This window comes from Streptopelia decaocto, assembly GCF_964273445.1.
Source record: "Streptopelia decaocto genome assembly, chromosome: 6".
NCBI classification, from domain to species: Eukaryota; Metazoa; Chordata; class Aves; order Columbiformes; family Columbidae; genus Streptopelia; species Streptopelia decaocto.
The window spans coordinates 31,487,267-31,510,634 of NC_138660.1; the positions used below are offsets into that span (position 1 = coordinate 31,487,267).

The 23,368-nt window shown below is 38.8% G+C and overlaps 1 protein-coding gene across 8 annotated transcripts in view; it reads left to right on the forward strand.

The window, feature by feature from the left end:
* Positions 1 to 23,368, forward strand: part of ADAM23 (ADAM metallopeptidase domain 23) — a 117,540-nt gene that overhangs the window by 75,834 nt on the left and 18,338 nt on the right. For all 8 annotated transcript variants that reach the window (XM_082055762.1, XM_082055763.1, XM_082055761.1 and 5 more), the window contains 14 exons: positions 930 to 1,096; positions 2,959 to 3,043; positions 3,714 to 3,804; positions 7,246 to 7,294; positions 9,050 to 9,149; positions 12,143 to 12,214; positions 12,967 to 13,053; positions 13,476 to 13,556; positions 15,430 to 15,480; positions 15,955 to 16,018; positions 17,623 to 17,728; positions 19,126 to 19,245; positions 19,901 to 20,069; positions 23,240 to 23,351. In XM_082055762.1, coding sequence (XP_081911888.1) covers positions 930 to 1,096; positions 2,959 to 3,043; positions 3,714 to 3,804; positions 7,246 to 7,294; positions 9,050 to 9,149; positions 12,143 to 12,214; positions 12,967 to 13,053; positions 13,476 to 13,556; positions 15,430 to 15,480; positions 15,955 to 16,018; positions 17,623 to 17,728; positions 19,126 to 19,245; positions 19,901 to 20,069; positions 23,240 to 23,351 — 1,354 coding nt within the window. The remainder of the gene's footprint in view (positions 1 to 929; positions 1,097 to 2,958; positions 3,044 to 3,713; positions 3,805 to 7,245; positions 7,295 to 9,049; positions 9,150 to 12,142; positions 12,215 to 12,966; positions 13,054 to 13,475; positions 13,557 to 15,429; positions 15,481 to 15,954; positions 16,019 to 17,622; positions 17,729 to 19,125; positions 19,246 to 19,900; positions 20,070 to 23,239; positions 23,352 to 23,368) is intronic.

The following is a 23,368-nucleotide window of genomic DNA, read 5'->3' on the forward strand; positions in this document are numbered from 1 at the left end:
AATTAATGTTGTGTATTGTAGATATAATTTGGAAAAAATATAATAAAAGTATGCATTTAATATGGCGCCTCATGGAAGTGACCAAATAACTTGCCTTTGGTGGTTTTTTTATGCATTAGGCAGCCAATGCATTAATTATCCCATGCTTTTAGATTATAATTCAGTATGATCAGTAAGTGTTCTGAAATAAAACTGCTGCTCTCTTTAGGTTCAGGTCATAAAATGGCAAATTTTATTAACTAAGCTTGTTCAGAACTTGCAGATCTACAAAAGATACTGTCTATTGTGGGTAACAAGTGCATCTTTTGTAGTGTTTCAGAGTTAAAATGGATATTTTAAAGCTGTTTTGTAATGATTAAGGCCTGATTGTAGCTTCCTTGTCTATTGCTACAGTCACATTAGAATTAATAGAAAATTTAATAATCTTACTTAATTACTTGAGTAGCATAAAGTGATCATACTATAAATGAAAATCAAGCATTATGTGAATTACATTTTAGATATATTGGAGAACCAAGAAATTATTTATCTTGACTTAAGAACTGTCTCTGGCTGTTCTTTGTCTTTTTCTTTGAATCACCCAGTGTACCTTTACATTTCTTCTTTGCTCATTTTTGTAAACGTTTACTGCAAAACTCAGTAGTGAATTTATACAACATGAGAATTTTAAATAAAAGGGAATAGCTCAGAAAAAGAGCAACAATTTGTGGTGGTGCTTTGTGTTTGTGTTTTTTTTTTCCCCTCTGAAACGTAAAATTTAAGTTGATCAGAATAGTAAGTTTTAGGAAAGCCGAGGCATTACCAGCTAACTGTTTGCCATGTTTCCCTCCTGCTTTATCCCTCTTGTGCTTCCGCTTGACTCTGACTGGCTGACTGTGGCTCTTTGACCCAGTGTTCTACTCCTGTGCCTGTCCTGTCTCTGCCCTCAGATATACAAGGAGCAGCTGAACACCAGGGTCGTTCTGGTTGCTGTGGAAACCTGGACGGACAGAGATCGTATTCACATTCACCCTGACCCTCTACAGATGCTTCATGATTTCTCCAAATATCGACAGCACCACATCAAACAGCACGCTGATGCTGTGCACCTGCTCTCGTATGTACCGTTATACAATGGTTTAGACTATTACACTTTTATATACTCTTCTGTCTACCTGTCTCTTCTTGCTTACTTTTTTGCTAGGTAGTCACTACATCAATCAACACCTGCCTTCCTTAGGAAGCTTAATCTATTTTTTAACACATTTGTCTATTTTTAATAGGTGTAGTCTATACCATGGTCATGTTGATATATATCTGTAATGAAATTTTAATGTCTTTGCAACCTGGAGACTGTGTCACATATCTGAACTGTCTTCTGATGAGCCCTTAAGTACACCTGGCTTTGCTAATCAGGTGTGTAATGCACTGATTTCCCAGAAAAGAGCAGGAGAGGGCAGAGCTGACAGCATTATTCGTTGTCACAAGAGCGTTCAGTACTATATTTATTCATACATGTAGCTGCAGTGATGATTTGTTAATGGAAGTCCTCCTCCTTTACAGCTGTAATGAATTGTTTTCTGAGTCACGATGCATTTTGAGGGGGAATTCCACTTGCATCACTAGGCACAACATCAACGCAAAAGTATTTTTTTTTTACTTCATGGCATTGTAAGCAAAGAGGAGGAAGAATGTGTTCCCCTGCACAGCATAAAGATGTTAAGCCTTCTCCCATCAGTATGGCATATTACAATGATGAAGTGACAAACGTCTTCCATGTGGTTCTATCATTCATCTTCTGGAGAGGAGGATAAAAATAGCAGATGAAGAATTTTCTCCAACCTCTGGCATAGCTGTTCTTTAACACAAGCATTGCAACACAATGCTAATTGCATTTTTCATGAGATCTGTGAAGTGCTGATGCTATGCACTCTTAATTACTTTTATGCATGTATTGTGTCCCTTGCTAAAGAGTTTGACAGTGGTCAAACAGGCTCCTCTTCATGGTGGAAGGTACCAAACGCAAACTGACGTACAGAAAATTCCATTTAAGTATAAGGGTGGTCAGGTGCTGAAGCAGGTTGCCCAGAGAGGCTGTGGAGTGTCCATGCTTGAGGATATTCAAAAGCTGATGGAACGTGACCCTAAGCAGTGTGCTCCAGCTGAGCTTTTTTGGAGCAAGGGGATTGAACTAGACCATTTCCAGAAGTGCCTGCAAACCTCAGCCCTCACTGTGGTTCCATTTATTGTGAAGCACCTGGCTTTAAGTGTTTAGTGTAGTTAATCAGCAATTTGGAAATTCTGATGGCTGTCAGAATGTTCTGAAAAAATAAATGTATGCCTGTCTGGAGTATCCTGTAATTTAAAAAAAAAAAAAAACAAAAGGAACTTTGATTTGGCTTTTTTGAAAGGATTTAGTTTTCAAATATTAGGGTCGTTTGCTATACATGTCCAAGGCTGTGAAGATTTATTATTATGCCACTGAAGTTAAAATAGTTCTCATTCATAATCGTTTATAGACATTTTATAGAATAAAATGCTAAGGCTAACGGGCAGTATTTAAATTACTTTCCCTTTAGGTGTACTTCTTTGTGTTTTCATTTGGAGTTGAAACTAGAACTTGAATAGCATTAAGAGCATAATTAAAAAAATCCTCAACACTGATACATTTCAGTACAGAATTCCTTCTCGACAGATTATAAACTGGAATATATTGTTCTCTTTTTAAAGGAAACGTTAACATTGTATTTTCTTAGGAATCTGGTACTCTGGCTTTCTCTGCTTGGTTTATTTGTGGGTTGGACTGATTCTGATTCTCTTTAAATGTTGTTGTTCTGTTTGTAAACTTGCAGTTGCTTTTGATGCTAGATGAGGATTAATATGCGTGCAATGAAACGTAGTATCTGTGAAAGTGTGATCTTTCAATAAGTTCTTGGTGCCCAATGTCAGTATGTTATGTTTTCTTTATTTATTTGTAAGGAATGTGACGTTTCATTACAAAAGGAGCAGCTTAAGTTACTTTGGAGGGGTTTGCTCTGTGACCAGAGGAGTAGGAGTGAACGAGGTAATTTTTTTTTCACTACTAAAGTGAAATAAAGTAGAAACTGTATATTATAACCTCAGAGTTTATATGGTTCCAGTATTCAGGGCTTTAAAGATAATTTACATATTAAAAAGTTAGGATTCTCACAGCTGACCTGCGTGTATCGTCATTAAATTACTGTTAACTGTATTTTCTTTTAAAAAGCATTTCTCTTGTCTACATTATTCTCTAAATAAGACCTATCTGAAATCTAGCACTGAACATCCTTTGTAGTCCTCTCACTGTAAAAGGCTTGATGTTCTAAGGTGCTGATGTTATGTAATTCTTACTGGTTTTTTTTTTAACATTAAAACTAGAAAAAATTGGTCCCACTATCTTGTTTTTTAAAAAATATTATCGTTTTCCTCAGTGCAGTGTTAAATCAATAATGCAAATCTCCTGTTTTAACATAGGTTAATCATACTATGCAAAACTAAATTACATATATATCAAATAGAATCCTTTCTGTAGGTTAACTAGGGATTCACTTAGGTTAAGAGAGGAATTTTTTCTGTTATGTACGTCATTGTGTTTGTTTGCCATTATATGCACATAGAATTGTGAATTACTGAAGTAGCAGGTGTGTGGCAATGAGCTGGTGTAGTGTTCATTACAATAACTTATATTTTCTTTCTTTTTCTGTGAAATGCAGTACGGCCTCCCTCTGGCCATGGCCCAGGAACTGGCACAAAGTCTTGCTCAGAACCTGGGAATCCAGTGGGAGCCAGCGGCCAGGAAACCGAGTACGTACCTGGACGTGGACTCTGCCTTTGTCCTCCTTAGCTACATAGATCAGCTCTGCCTTTGGAATATTTGAAACAAATACCAAACGTGCTGTAGCTTGTAGAACAAGAATTGCTGCTTTTGGAAATGTACGCACCAGAATTTGAGGTTAACCAGAATGAGAGCCACCAGTTTAGCACTTGTTTTGCAATACCTCAGTGATGTCCTATATCATAACCAACATTCAAAGGTATAATGGTAAAAGCACCATTAATTTAACTCAGAATTGCTTATCTATCACAAAGAAGTCTGTAATTCTTATAGAACTATCATTGACTTCTTAAAATACAAAAATACCTGATTTATAATTGAAGAAACACAGTAAGAAGCTGTAAGTCCAGGGTGACATTTTCTCCAATTGCTGTTTCCCAGCCAGAGGGTCAGAATGACGTGGCCTTAATACATGTAGAGAGTAGGCACAAAAGCTGCTGCAAAAATGCTTTTTGGGGCTAAAGAATTGTTGTTTTTTTCCTACTCGCATCTTGTAGGCAATTTGGCTACTTTTTCTCTTCGTTTTTTCTTTAAAAATGTGAAAGATAATGCTGACTTTATTTGGAATCACTTCAGAAATTTGTGAATTAGGAAACAACGTGGAAATGTTCAGGGAATGTTGTTTTGTAAAGCATTGTTTTTGAATTGTGTAAACTTGGAAACTGGTAAAATATTTTCTATATCTTTTTTTTAATTACAGGTAAATCATAGTTCATACAATTTGGAAATCAGAATGTTTTAAAACTGTAAGATAGGGGATTTAAAAATGATAGCTTTGTTTCCTTTTTTGGATACCCTTAAATTAACGAAAGACCTGAATTGAGCAGATATAACCATATAAATTATGTGTTAATATTTTTTTTTCAAGGCCTTGGGACAGATGGTAAAAGAGTCTGGGGCGCAAGTGATTTTCTTTCCCTCCTTCCAGTTTTGGGTGATAACATGGGATGGAATAGAAAAATTCAGTCTGTAAACAATTGGCTACAGGACTGGTGCTACAGGCAGGGCTTCGGGTTCTTTGATAACAGCTGGTTTTACAAGACACCAGTCCAAACAGTGATAGGTGGGAAAGGTTTATCTCACAGGGGCAAAAGGATGCTGGGACAGGCATTAGCAGGGCTCATTTGGAGAGCTTTAAACTAGACTCGAAGGGGGGTGGGGTTGTAGCTGGGCTTGCATCAGTGGGGAAGCACTCTGGAGTTGATGAAGGCTGGGAGGCCTCCCATACCCCTGGGGTGAAATTGGTGTGCTTGGCTCGCTCTCTAAAATGCCTGTACACCAATGTGTGCAGCATGGGGAATAAGCAGGAGGAGTTAGAAACCTGTGTTGGGGCAGGAGATTATGACCTAGCGACAATTACAGAGACATGGTGGGACAGCACACATGACTGGAATGTGGTCATGGATTGCTGTGTCCTTTTCAGGAACGACAGGCCAGCCAGGCGTGGTGGTGGAGCTGCTCTTTACGTGAGAGAGCAACTACAATGTATTGAGTATTGTCCAGGCATGGATGAGGAGTGAGAGTCTATGGGTGAAAGTTAAGGGGCAGGCTGGCAGGGGTGATACTGTTGTGGGTGTCTATAACAGGCCACCAGATCAGGAAGTTGATGGGGCCTCTACAGACAGCTGAGAGCAGCCTCACAGTCACAGGCCATGGTTGTGGTAGGGGATTTTAACTTCCCTGATGTTTGTTGGAAGGCCTACTCGGCCGGCCAGCCGCAGTCTAGGAGGTTCCTCCAGTGCCTTGATGGTAACTTTCTGATGCAAAGGGTGGAGGAGCTGACTAGGAGAGGTGCACTGCTGGACCTCATCCTCATTAACAAGGAGGGTCTGGTTGAAGCGGTAAAGGTTGAGGGCTGCCTTGGTTGCAGCGACCATGAGATGGTGGAGTTCGGGATCTTGTGTGGCAGGAACAGGATAGCAAGCAGAATTGCAACCCTGGACTTCAGCAGGGCAAACTTTGGCCTTTTCAGGCAGTTGCTAAGGGAAATCCCATGGGCAAGACTGCTTGAAGGTAAAGGGGGCAAGATAGTTGGTTAGTGTTCAGGGACTGGAGAGCTGGGCAGGGAAAAATTTAATGAAATATAACAAGGGAAAGTGTAGAGTCTGTCATCTGGGCAGGAACAGCCCCAGGTTCCAGTATAAGTTGGGGAATGACCTATTAGAGAGCAGCGTAGGGGAAAGGGACCTGGGGGTCCTGGTGGACAGCAGGATGACCATGAGCCAGCACTGGGCCCTTGTGGCCAGGAAGGCCAATGGTACCTGGGGTGGATTAGAAGAGGGGTGGTTAGTAGGTCAGAGAGATTCTCCTGCCCCTCTGCTCTGCCCTGGGGAGACCACACCTGGAATATTGTGTCCAGTTTTGGCCCCTCAGTTCCAGCAGGACAGGGAACTGCTGGAGAGAGTCCAGCACAGGGCAACAAAGATGCTGAATGGAGTGGAGCATCTCCTGTGTGAGGAAAGGCTGAGGGAGCTGAGGCTCTTGAGCTTGGAGAAAAGGAGACTGAGGGGTGACCTCTTAATGTTTATAAATATGTAAAGGGTGAGTGTCAGGAGGATGGAGCCAGGCTCTTCTACATGACAACCAACAGTAGGACAAGGGGTAATGGGTTCAAACTGGAACACAGGAGGTTCCACTTAAATTTGAGAAGAAACTTCTTCCCAGTGAGGGTGCCAGAGCCTGGCCCAGGCTGCCCAGGGAGGTTGTGGAGTCTCCTTCTGTGCAGACATTCCAACCCGCCTGGACACCTTCCTGTGTAACCTCATCTGGGTGTTCGTGCTCCAGTGGGGGGATTGCACTGGATGAGCTTTTGAGGTCCCTTCCAGTCCCTGACATTCAGTGATTCTGTGGTTTTCTGTGAAGAAACACTATAGATTTGCTGTAATAACTTGAATACAGAATGTTTCTTCTTGAAAATATTACTTCTTTGGTAGATAATTTTAAACAGGTAGTTTATAACTCCTGGTTTACTGTAAGATGTTGATCTTTTTATTTTATGAATTTGGTCACTGTTGACTTACATGCTATAGCTGTAAGTAAACTGTAAATCCATTTTCACTCAACTACTTTTTCTAATGAATGTTTGATTGGCTGATTCACATATTACTGGTAATAATTCTGTACCAAAGGGAAGAAATGTGGCCTGTATAGTAACAATTCTCCTTCCTATACATACTTTAGGAAGGAGGAAATGTGAACATTTTTAATCATCAATATCGTGTGAGCTGCACATATGGTAATTTGAAAGTACCGCATTTATATAAAATATTTTAGTCTCTGTACAGCCAAGCAACCATCTAATCTTTGTACCATTAGTCAAGGTCCTATTTTATCATTAGTACTTTATATTTATTGTAAGCGTATTTATAACTGCTTTCCTTTTCTGTTGTATTTTGGTCTTGTCTGAGAAGAGTGTGACTGCACTGAATCCTGGGGTGGTTGCATCATGGAGGAAACAGGGTATGTCGTAACTATCAGTTATCGAGGGCTCTGCAATGAGTTCGTAGTTTACATTATGACATAGATATTTATGCTTTGGGTTTTGTCCATGTGTTTTAGTATTAAGAAATGGAAATCTAGAAGCAGTTGGAACAACCCAAACATACAGATGAATTATTTCAGTTTGCTGTTCACATTTTAGGAAATCATTCATAAATCTTCTATTTTGAAGTGCAATGCAGTATATTCACTGATGCTTTGCTAGACTTAAAATGATTGAAAAGAATGTATATTGTTCATTAAACAAATCCAGTTATACATTTACATGCAGTTGAAAAAGTGTTATAATAGTTTTGAGATGTGATATTTCTATTTTCCTCCTAAATTTTAATCATTTTCCCCTAGTTCCTTCAAAATTCTAATTTTGAGTGAACACACCTCTCTGGTTCTGTGCCAGTGAACAAAAGTAGAAAGCTGAAGCTTTCAGAAAGTGCTCAGAATCCTTAATAAATGGTCAGTGGAGTGTGAGGGGGAAGCACAGCTGTATGGGAGGAAACCAGGTTTCTTCACCCTCTACCCGCATGCACTGCCAAAGATTCTTTCTCTATATTGTAAGCAATTGATGAGAAGAGCACAGCTTCTGAAACACAGGGCGTTGAGTCTTATAAATCATGTACTGTCAGAATTCTTGCTCACTGTAGAAGCTTGATTGCAAAAATCATGGAGAAAATGAGTTCTAAATAAGACAGAAGGAGCTTAGTTTCTTCATATTGTATTTGGAAATTGGTTCTTCAGTAGAGTTACTGTGTAGCTTTCCTGTAGACTTGTAACTGTCAACCACCATATGAATGCAACAGAAAATTATTTACTAAGTTTGCTTCTGGAAACCAAAGGCATTTATCAGAACAGATACTGGCTTCCTCCCCGTGGTGAACTCATCCAAGTGTCAGTCTTGGATGGGAATATCAGCAGAAGAGGTTGTGGAACAAACCCCCATCTTTAATAATGTGAATAGTTCCCATTCCTAGATCTCAAAACATGGCTGATAACATCAGACAACTTTCTGTGTGAGAAATGGCTTATAAAGTATGTTTCCATCAGGCTGGGAAAAAGATGGAGATGAGGAAATAGCAGAGAAGTCTGTAGCATCATGAACAACATAACAAATGATCACTGATTGTTCCCATGGAAGAACTAGGGAGGTCTGAAATGAGACTAGCAAATAGGTGACAGAAAAAAATGGGATGAAATTGTTCTTCTACCAGTCTGTAATTAAGCTGTGAAACCTCTTGCTATAGCATCTTGTAGATGCTAATAGATTTGGGGCAAATTCGTGGGAGAAAATACAATGAAGATTATTAAATAAGACAAAATAACTCTTCCTGAGAACATAATTGAGCTGAAAATTGATGGAAGCTGGAAAAATGTTCTGCAAGTAGCAGTACAGTGCTCTGTTCTCTACTATCTATTATTGAGAGGATTCATAGCAGTTATTATGATAATGTGGTTGCACATTATTAACAAGATTAGAAGACTATAGTTTCATATACTGTATATCCATATAGTTGAAATATAAAAATGCAAAATGTTTAAAAGCTTTTTCTTTCATTCTGATTTTATTGTTTGAGAATAAGACTGAGCTGACATACTGTTGCACACAGTGGTTGTAAGAAATTGGGATTTACAGTATTAAAAAAATGGTGTGGCCCTTCTGCCCCCTTCCAGTCACTGTTGGTGTTTCAGGGCATTTGCTGAGCTAATTCTTTGCCATTTTAGGGTATACCATTCCAGGAAATTCTCCAAATGCAGCATTGCAGAATACAAAGAATTTTTACTTCGTGGGGGAGGTGCCTGTCTTTTCAACAGGCCAACAAAGGTAATAAATATGTTGGTAGTCAGAACCTCTGCTAAACATTGTAATGTAACAATTTCACTAACATCCATCGGTTCTGAAATTTATTCAAATGTTTTTGTATTTTCTTGAGGTTGCTTGTTATTAGCTGACTATTTATTCCCATAGCATTTTAAAAGAATCTTAAGAGGAATGCAGCTTGTTTTCCACACTAGGAATTAGAAATCAATAGCTTACTTTGTACAGACAGTAGCAGCTTATGGTTGTTCTCAAAGTTAACTTAATTCCATCTCATTTCAGATGTACATCTAGGAAACTCTGTAATTTATAACTGTTCACTTGTACCACCCGTTGTTTTTTTGCCTAAAAAGTTCTCAAGGTCATGATGTTTTCTAAGGCAATATTAGCACAACATCCTTCTAAAGCTGAGCAGTATAAAAATATTCCATGTGGCTTTTTTTGCAAAGTAAGATCAATCCGAAGTATTAATATTCTATTCAATAATGGTGTTAAACTTGCTGTCCTTGTAGAATTTAATACCACATGAGACTATTAGGCTGTTCTGTTTACAGTTCTGTATCTTTTGGTAGGGCCACCACATTGCACAATTAACTAAAAAATTTGCTTGTTAGAGAGTTTTTTGTTCTTTTCCCAGGGTAGCAATCTTTGCTTATAGAATAAGAATGTAAGAATTCTTACAGTAAAAAGTAGAAAGAAAAATACAGCTTCATTGTTTGATGATGGTTGTCTAGCAAGGTAGTGTTAACAAATTTAATCAAATTGACTGTATACAGAATAAAAAACTGGTTTAGTTCTGTGAAAATGCTCCCAGGAGAATGACTGAATTAACTTTGCATGTTATACGTGTCAGTGTTTCACAGCTTTTAAGTTAAAGTAGTTTGGGAAAAAAAAATCATAAAATGTTTTGAATCCTGTTATTTGGATGTTGGGAGGTAAGGTAGAAAATAGCATATCTAATCTTTAGGTAAATAAAACATGGTTGTGTTAAGCAGTCACCATGATTGCACTTTTAATTATCACCTTTTGGTTATGGTCTGGCATGTATTATGGACATTCAATGGTTCCTGATTAATGCTGTAGGAAATTTTTATGTGTTCTTCTCCCTTTTTGATTTCCTACAAGCTGCAGGTCAGATAACCAGGTCTGTTTGATGAAAAACTGAATTTCATGTTCAGAATGAGAGATTTACTGAAGTGCAGTAGTAACAGTGACTTACAGAGAAAAAAGAAATGTCAGTTTTCTGAGTCATATTGACATTGCTAGTGAAGAAGGGTACATAATAGTATTAATTGCTTCAGCGTAGTTTTGCTTCTGGGACCCAAAATTGTAGACACTATTGATTAGATATGTGGTTTATGCAAGATAAGTAAAATATTTTCTTTCTTTTTGATTAGGCATTATGATTCCTCCCCTTCCAAGTACTGCAGAATAATGCCCACCAAGTTTATAAATAATTATGAGCCAGCACTGGGCCCTTGTGGCCAGGAAGGCCAATGGTACCTGGGGTGGATTAGAAGAGGGGTGGTTAGTAGGTCAGAGAGGTTCTCCTGCCCCTCTACTCTGCCCTGGTGAGACCAAATCTGGAATATTGTGTCCAGTTCTGGTCCCTCAGTTCCAGCAGGACAGGGAACTGCTGGAGAGAGTCCAGTGCAGGGCAACAAAGATGCTGAAGGGAGTGGAGCATCTCCCATGTGAGGAAAGGCTGAGGGAGCTGGGGCTCTGGAGCTTGGAGGAGACTGAGGGGTGACCTCATTAATGTTTACAGATCTATAAAGGGTGAGTGTCAGGAGGATGGAGCCAGGCTCTTCTCGGTGACAACCAATGGTAGGACAAGGGGTAATGGGTTCAAACTGCAACATGAGAGATTCCACTTAAATTTGAGAAGGAACTTCTTCTCAGTGAGGCTGACAGAACACTGGCCCAGGCTGCCCAGGGAGGTTGTGGAGTCTCCTTCTCTGCAGACATTCCAACCCGCCTGGACACCTTCCTGTGTAACCTCATCTGGGTGTTCCTGCTCCATGGGGGGATTGGACTGGATGAGCTTTTGAGGTCCCTTCCAACCCCTGACATTCTGGGATTCTGTAATTATGTTTCATATCTTGATCCTCAACAGCTGTAGTGCCACTCAGGCCATGCAGGAAGAACATGTTTACTCACATCTTTGACCCTCATCCAGCTATAGATTTACCTGTTCTCATGTTAACTTGTTAACTTTTAACTTCTCCTTTCAACCATGTTCTCTTGATGAATGTGTTTCTGTTGCAAATATCCCAGTTAAATTGGAGATTCCCGGTAGCCTTATAGGATTTAAAAGCAGAATTATTATATTGAAAACAGACAAGGTTTTTGCGAAGTTATTTCTGTGACAAAACTGAAAAAGATCTTAAATCACCTTAATCAAAATTATGATATGTGAAAAGAGTATAGAATCTATATCATCCTGAACTGTAGAATTTATCTGTACTGTATATATCTACTCCTAGGAGTAACTATTTAGCACTATCTATATGTGGTTGTGTTCTAACTTACTAATAACACACATAGAACTTCCTTTTGGCAGAGTTTTTTAATATTTGTTATTTTCTTGCACAACCATGTTCCACTGGAATAGGCAGTGGCTAATTGCATGAGCAAGGATGGGTACCTGAGCAGATGCCAGATATCATACAGCAGACTGGTTTCTTGGAGGAATTGTTGGAGAAATGGGAGTCCAGAGAATTGGAATGAAGTTCAAATGTTACTGCCTTGAGTATTATTTCATTGTCTCTTTGTTGTAATTTTCCAAATCAGTATTCGCCTAAAGAGTTCTAGCAATCAAGTGATTTAGCTGTACATCTTTTATGTCTGAACAATTCTGACTGACAGCACTTGAAAAACACAGTAACAAGTCATATGTACTCTGTGTAGTATTGCAGAAATGGGCTGTGTGGGACAGAAAAGTCATTTGATACCGGTTTTATTCTGACTTGGGGCGGTGGGGACATTTCTGCTTTCAGCTTTTTGAAACTACAGAGTGTGGGAATGGATACGTAGAAGCAGGAGAAGAATGTGACTGCGGTTTCCGAATGGCAAGTAGAGTTCTGTTATTGCACAAGTCTTTCTTACAAAATATATTAAGATACATTATGTAATTGGCAAGAGAGGAAGAAAGGTTATGGAAATGAGTTTGTTTTGCCTATTGTTAGGCAACACTTTTTCAAGTGAGAATGAGTGCAAAGACAATGTGTGTCCTCAGAACAGTCTCCCTCTTGTACTAACATGTAGCTGCTTCCCAGAAATCTGTGAGTCGGCCTGTAGAAGCGCTTAGACCTTTACTTTTCCTGGTTAGTGTGGCTGGAGTGATAGTGCCCTTATCTGTGCTTTGGAGACAGGTGCCTGTGTTCAGACAGAATAAGTAAAATGTTGTTTTCTTCTCTATTGTAGAAATATTCCGATAATGTTTTTGCAAAAATCTGCCCTGTAGATTCGATTCCTATTTCTAGTATTTAAATAGAATTGCACCCATAATTATTTTTCTTAATTTTTTTTCTGCATTGAATGCAATTTGACTAAGCACGTGCATTTGGCACAGGCTATTTCCACATCTCTGAAGAGGCTTCAGAAGGTGTGAGAATCTCCTTGTTGCTAGAGCTTACATGTCACTGCTTTCCCTTTATTTTAGGATTTGAGCATTGAAATAATTCTTCCAGCTGATAATTTCAAGCCATCAGTGCTGAACTGATTTTTTGTCTGCTGGTACATAAGACTTTGTTGGAAAGATTGTGAAGAAAAAACTTATTTAAAATGGAAGACTAAAACTGTGGCTTACTGTTTTCTTCAGGAATGCTATGCAGACTGCTGTAAGAAGTGCTCTCTTTCTAACGGAGCGCACTGCAGTGACGGCCCCTGCTGTAATACAACGTGTCTGGTGAGTGGTGCTGCAGTATCTAGAGGTCTTTTCAGTTGGCCATGGAAGTCGTGTGCAGCCTCTTATAGTTCAAAGCATGTTTTATGTAGAATGAAGAGAAACAGCTTATGTAGAGTAAGATGGTTATTCCAGACAATAATGTGGTTACTGACCCATACATAAATAGGTTGTATTTGATATGTATTCATGTAAAAGTGCCTTTTATTTGCATTTATATATTAGCCTTTAAAAGATTAAGAAACTTTGAAATAACTATTGAGATGGTGGTGTTCTGTTGTTAGCCAAGCAAAAAAAAAAGACAAATATGCATGAGTATAGTGTTTACAGTGTGTTTGTGTTAAAATGAGGAGTAATTCCGAACATGAGCCTTTAATATTCCTTTTATATAATCTTAGTCCTGAACTATATTCTTCATTTCCTAGTTTTTCCCACGAGGCTATTACTGTCGCTATGCGGTGAATGAATGTGATATTGCAGAGCTCTGCACTGGGGATTCTGGACAGGTATGTTTGCAGTAGCTTTCTCTGCTTATACTATTGATCTTTGTTTGCACTCATTTTATATCAAATTAAGAGGAAAATCCAGATTAATAACTGGATTCTCATATACCCACAAATAACTAACAGGGTTATTTTTTAATCCTAACAAAATTTTTTAAACATAAGAATAAATTGTCATAAGCTCAAAAAAATTAATCTAGGTGGACTCAAAATATTACTTCTGTAGTTTTATTTATTTTTTAAAACCTGGGGGGTTTTGCGTGTCTGTATAGTATTTGTGTCAGACATCCTCCTTTACTCTTTACCTGGCCTATAGTGTAAGTATGGAGAATATACTGCAAATGTGAATGGATTCAAAGGATCTTATTATTTAAAATAGTTTAAAATATAAACATAGAAAATGACAACTAATTGAGTATAGAACCATAGAATTATTTAGGTTGGAAAAGACCCTTAAGATTGAGTTCTACTGTGAACCCAACATTGCCAAGTCCACCACTAAACCAACTTAGTAAGCGCCACGTCTGCACATCTTTTAAACCTCTCCAGGGATGGTGACTCCAGCACTTCCCAGGGCAGCCTGTTCCAATGCCCGACAACCATTTCCCTGAAGAATTTTTTCCTGATATCCAATCTAAACCTCCCCTGGTGCAACTTGAAGCCGTTTTCTCTCACCCTGTCACTTGGAAGAAGAGACCAACCCCCTCCATGCTCCAGCCTCCTTTCAGGCAGTTGTAGACAGTGATAAGGTCTCCCCTCAGCTCCTGTTCTCCAGGCTGAACAGCCCCAGCTCCCTCAGCTGCTCCTTATCAGACTCACATGAGGTATTATATTTTTTAAGAGTGTGCACATGTATGATTTCAGCAGCTGTGGGTATCATGCATTTTTCTTGAAAACATTTGGCTAATACTCAAAAGTTTAAGAATAAACAGCAACCAAAGGGTTGCTTTAACTTGAGTCTTAAATAGTCAACATTCTGTCCATCTTCCATTTTCACAGCAACTTTGGCGCTTTAGGTGATATATACTCCCTTTTAATATTGAGTATTTAATGTCAAGGTTATATAAGAACTTCATAACCCTGCTGCAGTCATCTACTGCATCAAGTTCTTAGCTTTGAAGAAATAAGGTTCAGGATAGATCACCTCTCTGTAATTATAGATGCCAATAAATGAACAGCAACTTCTTCTGTTATAATCTGGGACATGCACATTTACACATAAGTAGCTATTGATGCGATTTTATTGTAAATCTTTTATTAAATAGATGGAGCATTCACAGCAGGAGGGAGAAGGGCTAGAAAGGCCACCCTATAACTGTTGGCTAATAGGGTACGTTGCAGCAACAACATTCCAAATCTTCACAGGTCCCTCTGTGATGAGGAACAGCTTTGAGATTAGCCTGCTCCTAGCTTGAGTAATCTGAGGCTTTTGGACCTAACGACTTTTCATACCAAAAAAGCTTCTAATGCCAAGAGAACATGACAATATCATAAACCCCCCCAGCTCTGTAAGCAGTAGACTGGTAGGCTACAACTGAGTGCCGGCTTAGGCACTTAGTGGAACTGAAATGCACGCAGTGGTCCTGTTGCAAACATGGCTCCAGTATTAGCTACCAAATATCCTGTTACTGAACTCATTTGCTTTGCTTTTTATTTTGCTCGACTTCCTTAATTTCTACTTGGAATATGCAAAAAGTCAGGATGAAACCCCATATTTCATGGCTCATTGGTATTTGTAGCTATAAAGATTCCTGCATTAATTTTGTTAGCTACCCCCTTTATATGTTGTGTGATTGTCTTTTAAAACCAGGAGAATTCCATACATAATCTTTGGTTGTATTATTACATGATTTAAAAAATTCTTAATTTTTTTCAGTGTCCACCAAATCTTCATAAACAAGATGGATATGCCTGTGATTCTAATCAGGTATGCAGTGTTTTAAAATCCCCACACATCAGCAAACAGAAATCAACCAAATACAAGCTGTCATTTTTGTTTTAATCCTATCTTCTATATTTCTTTGTAAATCTTGTCTTTTGGATGTGAATGTTGCTTGTGCTTTATGCACTGTATGAATAGTAAAAAATTCTAGTTTGAGTAAAAAGGTGCTTTGTATCTTTACGTTTTACATGTAGATCTTGTATTTCACTACATGTTAAGATGTTCTTTAGAACAATGTAAATGAGAAGTATAAAGCAGCTGCTGAAATGTCAGTACCTATTAGACACCAACTGACCTGGACAGAATCTGGGCCTAAATGTGTACTCCATCTACCCAAATTAATGAAAACTATTATACATCCCGATATGTGTGTGAAGAATCAAAATGAGACATTTGTTGTGGGAGAAAGAAATGAAATAATGTTCAGTTCTCATTGCTAACGTGTTGTCTTTTGTTTAGGGTCGTTGCTATAACGGTGAATGCAAGACAAGAGATAATCAGTGCAAATATATCTGGGGATCTAGTAGGTTGGCTTTTAATTACCTCAAATGTATTTTATTTCTAGTTCATTCCTGCCTTTGTTTTGTATTTTTAGTAGTTTTATTTTTTGTTCTTGCCGCTGTAAGTTTTCTGCTCAGTAGCGCAGGCTGCAGTGAGAAACTCAGAACTCAGGCTTGATTTGCAAGTGAAACTTCAAGTTGTATGCAGGTTTGGGAGTGATGACTGTTCTGATGTGATGTGGTTGCAGACATAGGCAGGGCAGCAAATGTTGGACTCTGCTGCAGTTAGGTGAGAAAGCATACAAAATATTAGCAACTTTGAGTTACTGTTACCAAGGGGGAAAAATGGGTTTGAAGATTTTTTTGGTATAGTTCAAAACAGATGTTTTGGGGTTTTTTAATCCATTATCCCAGCAGTAGTTCATGGTAAAGCTGCACCACCTTGACTCTGCTATACCATCCTAGCACATTAGTGTGAATTTAAATATACATAGTATGAACTTAACCACAGAGTTGTTGAGTAAAATAGAATTGCATTTGCAATAGATTTTGCTTGCAGCTGAGAGGAGATAAATGCTCTGTATTGTTACCTTGGGACAGTTGAGCAGAGCAGCACTTTCAGGATGTCCTGGACTCTGGCACTCTTGTGCATTTTGTCTAATCACAACGGCCGCTGCTGACACGGCCTCTTTGAGGCAGACTCATTCCATTTGAGGGAAGAGGGGAAGGGAGGGATATAGTTTTACCACTTATTGTTTGTTTTACACAATACAAAAGATGCTATCTAAGTGTAAAATTGGACGGAGACAACATTTTCTTTGTCTTCTGCCTTGTTAAACTTTATGTTGCCATCTCACATTAACTGATAATATTAAAGGCAAAAGATGTTTTTGTTAACCGATTTATTTGTATCTTGCATGCTTATATTTAAAAGTAGTTGGTCTGCCTTCTCTACAAGTGATTTTACTGAAACTACTCTGTCTTATTTACCTTTAATCCACCTCTGTGTATTTGTTGTGCTTTTCTTTTTTTCTTTCTCAATTGCTTTTTAGAAAAAACAAATGAGCTTGTTGGTTTTAAAGCTTTCAGTTCAGATTTCTACTCCAAAAAGCAGTAGAAATTACACTGACTGTTCAATCTTGTTTTCTCTGTGAACTCCTAAAAAATAAAATAAACAATGAGTTGATCTTAGAACATATGCTTATGCTATAGGTCATATATAAAATCTTTGATCTCCTGAAATACAGATCAGGAATAATTACAGTGAAAACAACTTGATAAATTCTATGTGCAACTGTTACAAAGTGAACAAAATTAGACCACAGATAAATTCAAATGCAGAAGACACTGCAGATACTGTGGAGATGGCTTTTTTTTGTTGAAGTTCAGAGCAAATTTTGAAGATTGAACATTATTTTAGAAAAGCCATCAGCAGGTATTGCAGTTCAGTCTGCGAGGTTCCCTCTGCGGTCACTGGGAAAATACCATCTGTGTACATACACATGTGGTTAGATTGATGTTGTGTATTCAAAAAATACAGAGAACTGCTACAATAAAATACGCAGGTTTTCAAAGCTCTGGTGTTGCCAGTGGAAAGTACATTCCTTTTTCCTTTCTTCATCAACAGAGTCTTCAGGATCTGACAAATTTTGTTATGAAAAGCTTAACACAGAAGGCACAAAAAAAGGAAACTGTGGAAAGGATGGAGACCGATGGATTCAGTGTAGCAAACAGTAAGTTCAGCTTGGTAGAGACTATTTCCATTTTAAATAGATGAACTTTCTACTTTTTCATGAATGTTTCAGCGGTTTATTTTGCATTATTTTGAATGTTCTTTCCCTCATGAGATTTTCATTGTGAAAAGGTTCCATAGCTAATTCTGACAAATCCATGGGTGACTCAGCAATACACTTCTAAAGATTTCTAGATTTTCAGAAAAATGTGCTGGGAATTTAAGTCTTTCAGAGAAGCTGGGGGACAAGGCAGCAAAAAGTCACAAGTTCATAATACAAACGCCTCAGGCTTGGTAGGGATAAATCAGCCTGCAAATACACACGCTATTTTCGCTCACTCTGGGACTGATACCAAATTATGCTATTTCAAGGTTGTTCCAACCCTTTGTTTTGACCAGAGAGGACCATTAGACATTTGGATACTATAGAGAAAACGGCTGATTCATTTGCATGTGATCATTACTAGATGGATGTTTCATTAAATTTACTTTTCAAGTTAATGATCATGAGCGGATAGACTTAAATTTCTCCTGCTTTCCGTACTGTTTTGTAGTTTTTAAGTATGCATGTAAAAATTGCAGTCTCAGAATGGTGTTTTCCTTCTTTGATTATTTGATGCTTGTCAAGTGGCAATTTTTTGTTGTTTTTGAATTACGTGATTCACTTTTCAGAGAGGATCATAAGGAAATGAGTTGTCTAATGGCTTTTTTTATATTAAGATGAGAATAGTGTTGTTCTGATATGTGTATTAAAAACCTCACTTGTATAGAAGCTTTTCTTGGTCAGTAGCGAGATGCAGAAAAATGGTCTAGCTGAAGGGCCATTTAATTTTTTTCCAGTTTTAACAAATACAGTTTCCAGCATTCATCCAGCTGCTTCTGTGGCTTAGGACAATTAGAGCAGGAGATGGAAGTTTTAAGCTGATGTTCTTTTGTTGAAGATTGCATATATAAAATAACATCAAATGAAGCAGACTCTACCAAAATTCAGGCACATACACTGCATGCTAATGATTGTTATTATGGCTCTCTTGGCCTGCAAGGGAAATAAAATTCCATTAAAAATTCAAACTTTACATTAATGTATGGGAAATGTCATTTAGCCAGATATGACAAAGCTTTGTACAATTTAGCTCCTCTTAACTTTACTGTATTGTATTTAGAGCACAGGTAACTTTTTTTGTTCATGTGAACATTAACATTAACATGTTTCTGCCTTTTGTCATTTATATTAAATAATATTTTATTTCCAACCTTGTACTCTGGAAGTCTATCATGCAGCTTACGGTAACATATTACTTAATGGTAATCATCAGCATCATTGCCAGTCTTTCTTTTTTTTGTAAGTTTACTTCATATTATTCCAGTAACTTTTTGTTTTATGTTTTCATCTTACAGTGATGTTTTCTGTGGCTTTTTGCTCTGTACTAATCTTACTAAAGTTCCACGTGTTGGTCAAGTTCAAGGAGAAATTATCCCCAGTTCCTTTTATCATCAAGGCCGAATAGTGGACTGCAGGTAAAAGATAATGCAGTGTTCCAATGTGATTTTGCTCTGTCAAACCTGATTAACTGTAAAGTATTATATCCTCAGAGAAATAGCTGTAGGGAAGTGAAGGCTGAGAGGGAGTCAATTGAGGAGTTGTGGCATTTCAGTTAAAGGGCAAGTAAATGGGTTTTAGTCTACTGAACACAGTCCTAGATTTGTGTCTTAAAGACATTGGCAACATTGCTGTCGCGCTAAGAATACTCTCTTACATAGTTAGATCCTGAGTGAACAATGATTCTTAATTCTTCTCTTATTCCACTAGTATTTTTATTTAAATGTCACCACATGGGAAGTTAGTTTTTTAACAGTTTTTCTAGAAATTATATTTCACAGCATTTGAAAAGAAAAAAAAATCACAGCCCATCAAAGACTGTGAAAAAACCTCTAGAGCCTAAGGTGCCTGTTTTGAGTATTTAAGTCATTATCTAGACTTCTTGTTAGTCTGACAACTGGAGCACCTTGTCAGTGCTGTGGACAGACAGAAAAACTATAATTCTGTTCAATCTGTCTGTATGGTTGAACGAGAGAAAGGTATGGGGCTTTTAGTATCTGCACTAACATGTTGAGTATTTTCAAAAGATTCCCGTCATAATACTAATAGTATTTTAAAACTTATTTCTCCTAGTGGTGCTCATGTTCTTTTAGATGATGATACAGATTTAGGTTATGTGGAGGATGGTGCTCCCTGTGGCCCTCACATGATGTGTCTGGACAAGAAGTGCCTGCCAATTCAGTCCTTGAACATCACCAGCTGTCCCGTTGGTTCCAGTGGCAAAGTCTGTTCTGGTCATGGGGTGAGTCAGCAGCTGAGCTGCTCCAGCTCTCTCTGCTCTGATTTAATGTGCGAGTTCTCTACCTGAAGCGTTCCTAAGACCCGCTGATCTGGAAACTCAAATGTTAGATACAGGAGAAGACTGCCAGTCTGTGAAGCACAGATACCAGTTTAGAAAGCAAAGTCATCAAATGAATTCTGCAATTATATCCAAAGTGTTGTTTTAATTACTAGCAAGAAAGAGCTTTGACATCAGTTACTGTAGAGACTTCTGTAATGTACTACCCATATTTCAAGCTACCTGCCATCTTCGATTAAACTTTTTCCTGCATGCTAACACATTTGCAAAATTGGTCCCGCGTTAATGGATTTATACTTCATGACTTATATAATTGAAGTTCTAAACTGTTGGACTTCAACAGAGATGATATAATCGTCCTGAACAGATGCAAAGTGTATCATTTTACATTCAGGCACATTATATTCTGTTTTTCTACCCATCTGTCTAAGATGTTAGGCATGTTTTGATGAACAGATTCACTGTTCCATGTCTTAACTGTAATACTGATAAAACCTTTCCACTGTGGGACTCTGTGGACAGACACTTGTCTGAGGAGCTGGGCTTCAGACAAGAAGTTTCTGTTTTTCCTTCTTGGTATACGTAACTGAAGATGAATTTGAGTGCTTCAAAGAAGAGGGTTAGGTTCAAATCACAAAGAAAAAATTTAAAATTGGAAAGTAAAGGATCTAGGAGATTTAGAAAACATCTTGGTACTTCTGGAGAGTGGCATGAGTGGTAAAAGAACTATGTTACCTTCTTTGTTTTGCTTTGGATTATTCCAGTTCATAATTTTAAAACAATATTTCAGTTATCAAACCTGTCATTTATCTTCAGCTTCCTAGATGAGATTCTTCAGTGAATACTTGAAGAAGCAGAGTGAGATAGAGGTTACATTTAAAAAAATCACATGCACTTCTAACTTGTAAACATGAGTGTGTAGGTTATTTTTTGGGTTTTTTGACATTATTAGCTGATGCGTAATGACTGATTTGACTTCTAGTCCCAAATTCAAAACATCATTCTTTGTTTTCTATTTCTCATGCCGTATTTTTTCCTTAGTAGCCTCTTCTAGAAACACATTCCATGTCCCTTTTCATATGGAAAGTTTATAGTTATTGACTCCAGTCTTCAGAAAGGGCAAGAAGGAGGACCCGGCTGACTACAGACCGGTCAGCCTCACCTCCATCCCTGGGAAACTGATGGAACGACTTCTCCTTGGTGCCATCTCAAGGCATCTCAGGGATAAGAGGGTCATTAGGGGCAGTCAACATGGCTTCACCAAGGGGAAGTCGTGCTTGACCAACCCCATTGACTTTTATGAGGACATAACAAGATGGATGGATGGTGGCAGAGCGGTGGACGTGTTCTACCTTGACTTGAGTAAGGCATTTGACACAGTCTCTTACAGCATCCTCACAGCTAAACTGAGGGAGTGCGGTCTGGATGAGCGGGTAGTGAGGTGACTGTGAACTGGCTGAAGGGAAGAAGCCAGAGAGTCGTGGTCAATGGGGCCGAGTCCAGTGGGAGGCCTGTATCTAGTGCAGTGCCTCAGGGGTCAGTACTGGGGCCTATATTATTCAACATATTCATCAATGATTTGAACGAGGGAATAGAGTGACTGTCAGCAAGTTTGCTGATGACACCAAGCTGGAAGGAGTGGCTGACACGGCAGAGGCTGTGCTGCCATCCAGAGACCTGGACAGGCTGGAGAGTTGGGCAGGGAAAAATTTAATGAAATATAACAAGGGCAAGTGTAGAGTCTGTCATCTGGGCAGGAACAACCCCAGGTTCCAGTATAAGTTGGGGAATGACCTATTAGAGAGCAGCGTAGGGGAAAGGGACCTGGGGGTCCTGGTGTACAGCAGGATGACCATGAGCCAGCACTGGGCCCTTGTGGCCATGAAGGCCAATGGTACCTGCGGTGTATTAGAACAGGGGTGGTTAGTAGGTCAAGAGAGGTTCTCCTGCCCCTCTACTCTGCCCTGGGGAGACCACACCTGGAATATTGTGTCCAGTTCTGGTCCCTCAGTTCCAGCAGGACAGGGAACTGCTGGAGAGAGTCCAGCACAGGGCAACAAAGATGCTGAAGGGAGTGGAGCATCTCCCGTGTGAGGAAAGGCTGAGGGAGCTGGGGCTCTGGAGCTGGAGAAGAGGAGACTGAGGGGTGACCTCATTAATGTTTACAGATATATAAAGTGTCAGGAGGATGGAGCCAGGCTCTTCTCGGTGACAACCAATGATAGGACAAGGGGTAATGGGTTCAAACTGGAACACAGGAGGTTCCACTTAAATTTGAGAAGAAACTTCTTCCCAGTGAGGGTGCCAGAGCCTGGCCCAGGCTGCCCAGGGAGGCTCTGGAGTCTCCTTCTCTGCAGACACCTTCCTGTGTAACCTCATCTGTGTGTTCCTGCTCCATGGGGGGATTGCACTGGATGAGCTTTTGAGGTCCCTTCCAATCCCTGACATTCTGGGATTCTGTGACTCTATTGATTTGATATTTTAGGTTTTGTCAGTTAGAGGTTTCCCTGTATCTGATAAAAGTAGTGCAAGTTTTAGTGAGTCCTAAGTCCTTTTTTAGAGGCCATTCAACTAAATGTAAACTTAAGAAAAACTATTTCCTCTCTTTCTACAAGATAAGCAGGCACTTAGAAAAAAATGCTGACAAAACCAATTAAAATCTCACTATTTTTTCTACATGGGAACAAGCTGTATATGAGAGGTTTTAAAGCATAACCATGTCTTGAGCCTTTTAAAGGCAAATACTTGTATTTCCTCTGCACACCCATGCTCAAAGTCTAGACAGTTGGTTAGTGAAGATGAAACTAGTCTAGATAGGAGTTTTTTTGGATGAGAATTTCTGTTATTTTTTAAATCCTGTGCAGGTAAGTAGTGTAAATGATGACAGAACCACTGGGAACACTTGTGTGTTTCCTACCGTCTGACTGTATTTAAATGGTTAAAGCAAACTTCCAGGTTATTGGTATATTACACTTATTCTAAACACTCAGTGCTATTGTTACAAAGTATAAATGGGTAAGTTTTAAATATGAATGAAATACTTAATTACACGTTAAATAAACTTAATAAACTGTAGTTAAAAAACAACTGCTGTCATTTATTTTCTTTTCCAGGTTTGTAGTAATGAAGCTACTTGCATTTGTAATTCCTCCTGGGCCGGGACGGACTGCAGCATTGTCAATCCCAGCAGGGACACTGGTGGCAAGAAGGAAGAAGGACCCAAGGGTTTGTGTGATTTCAGT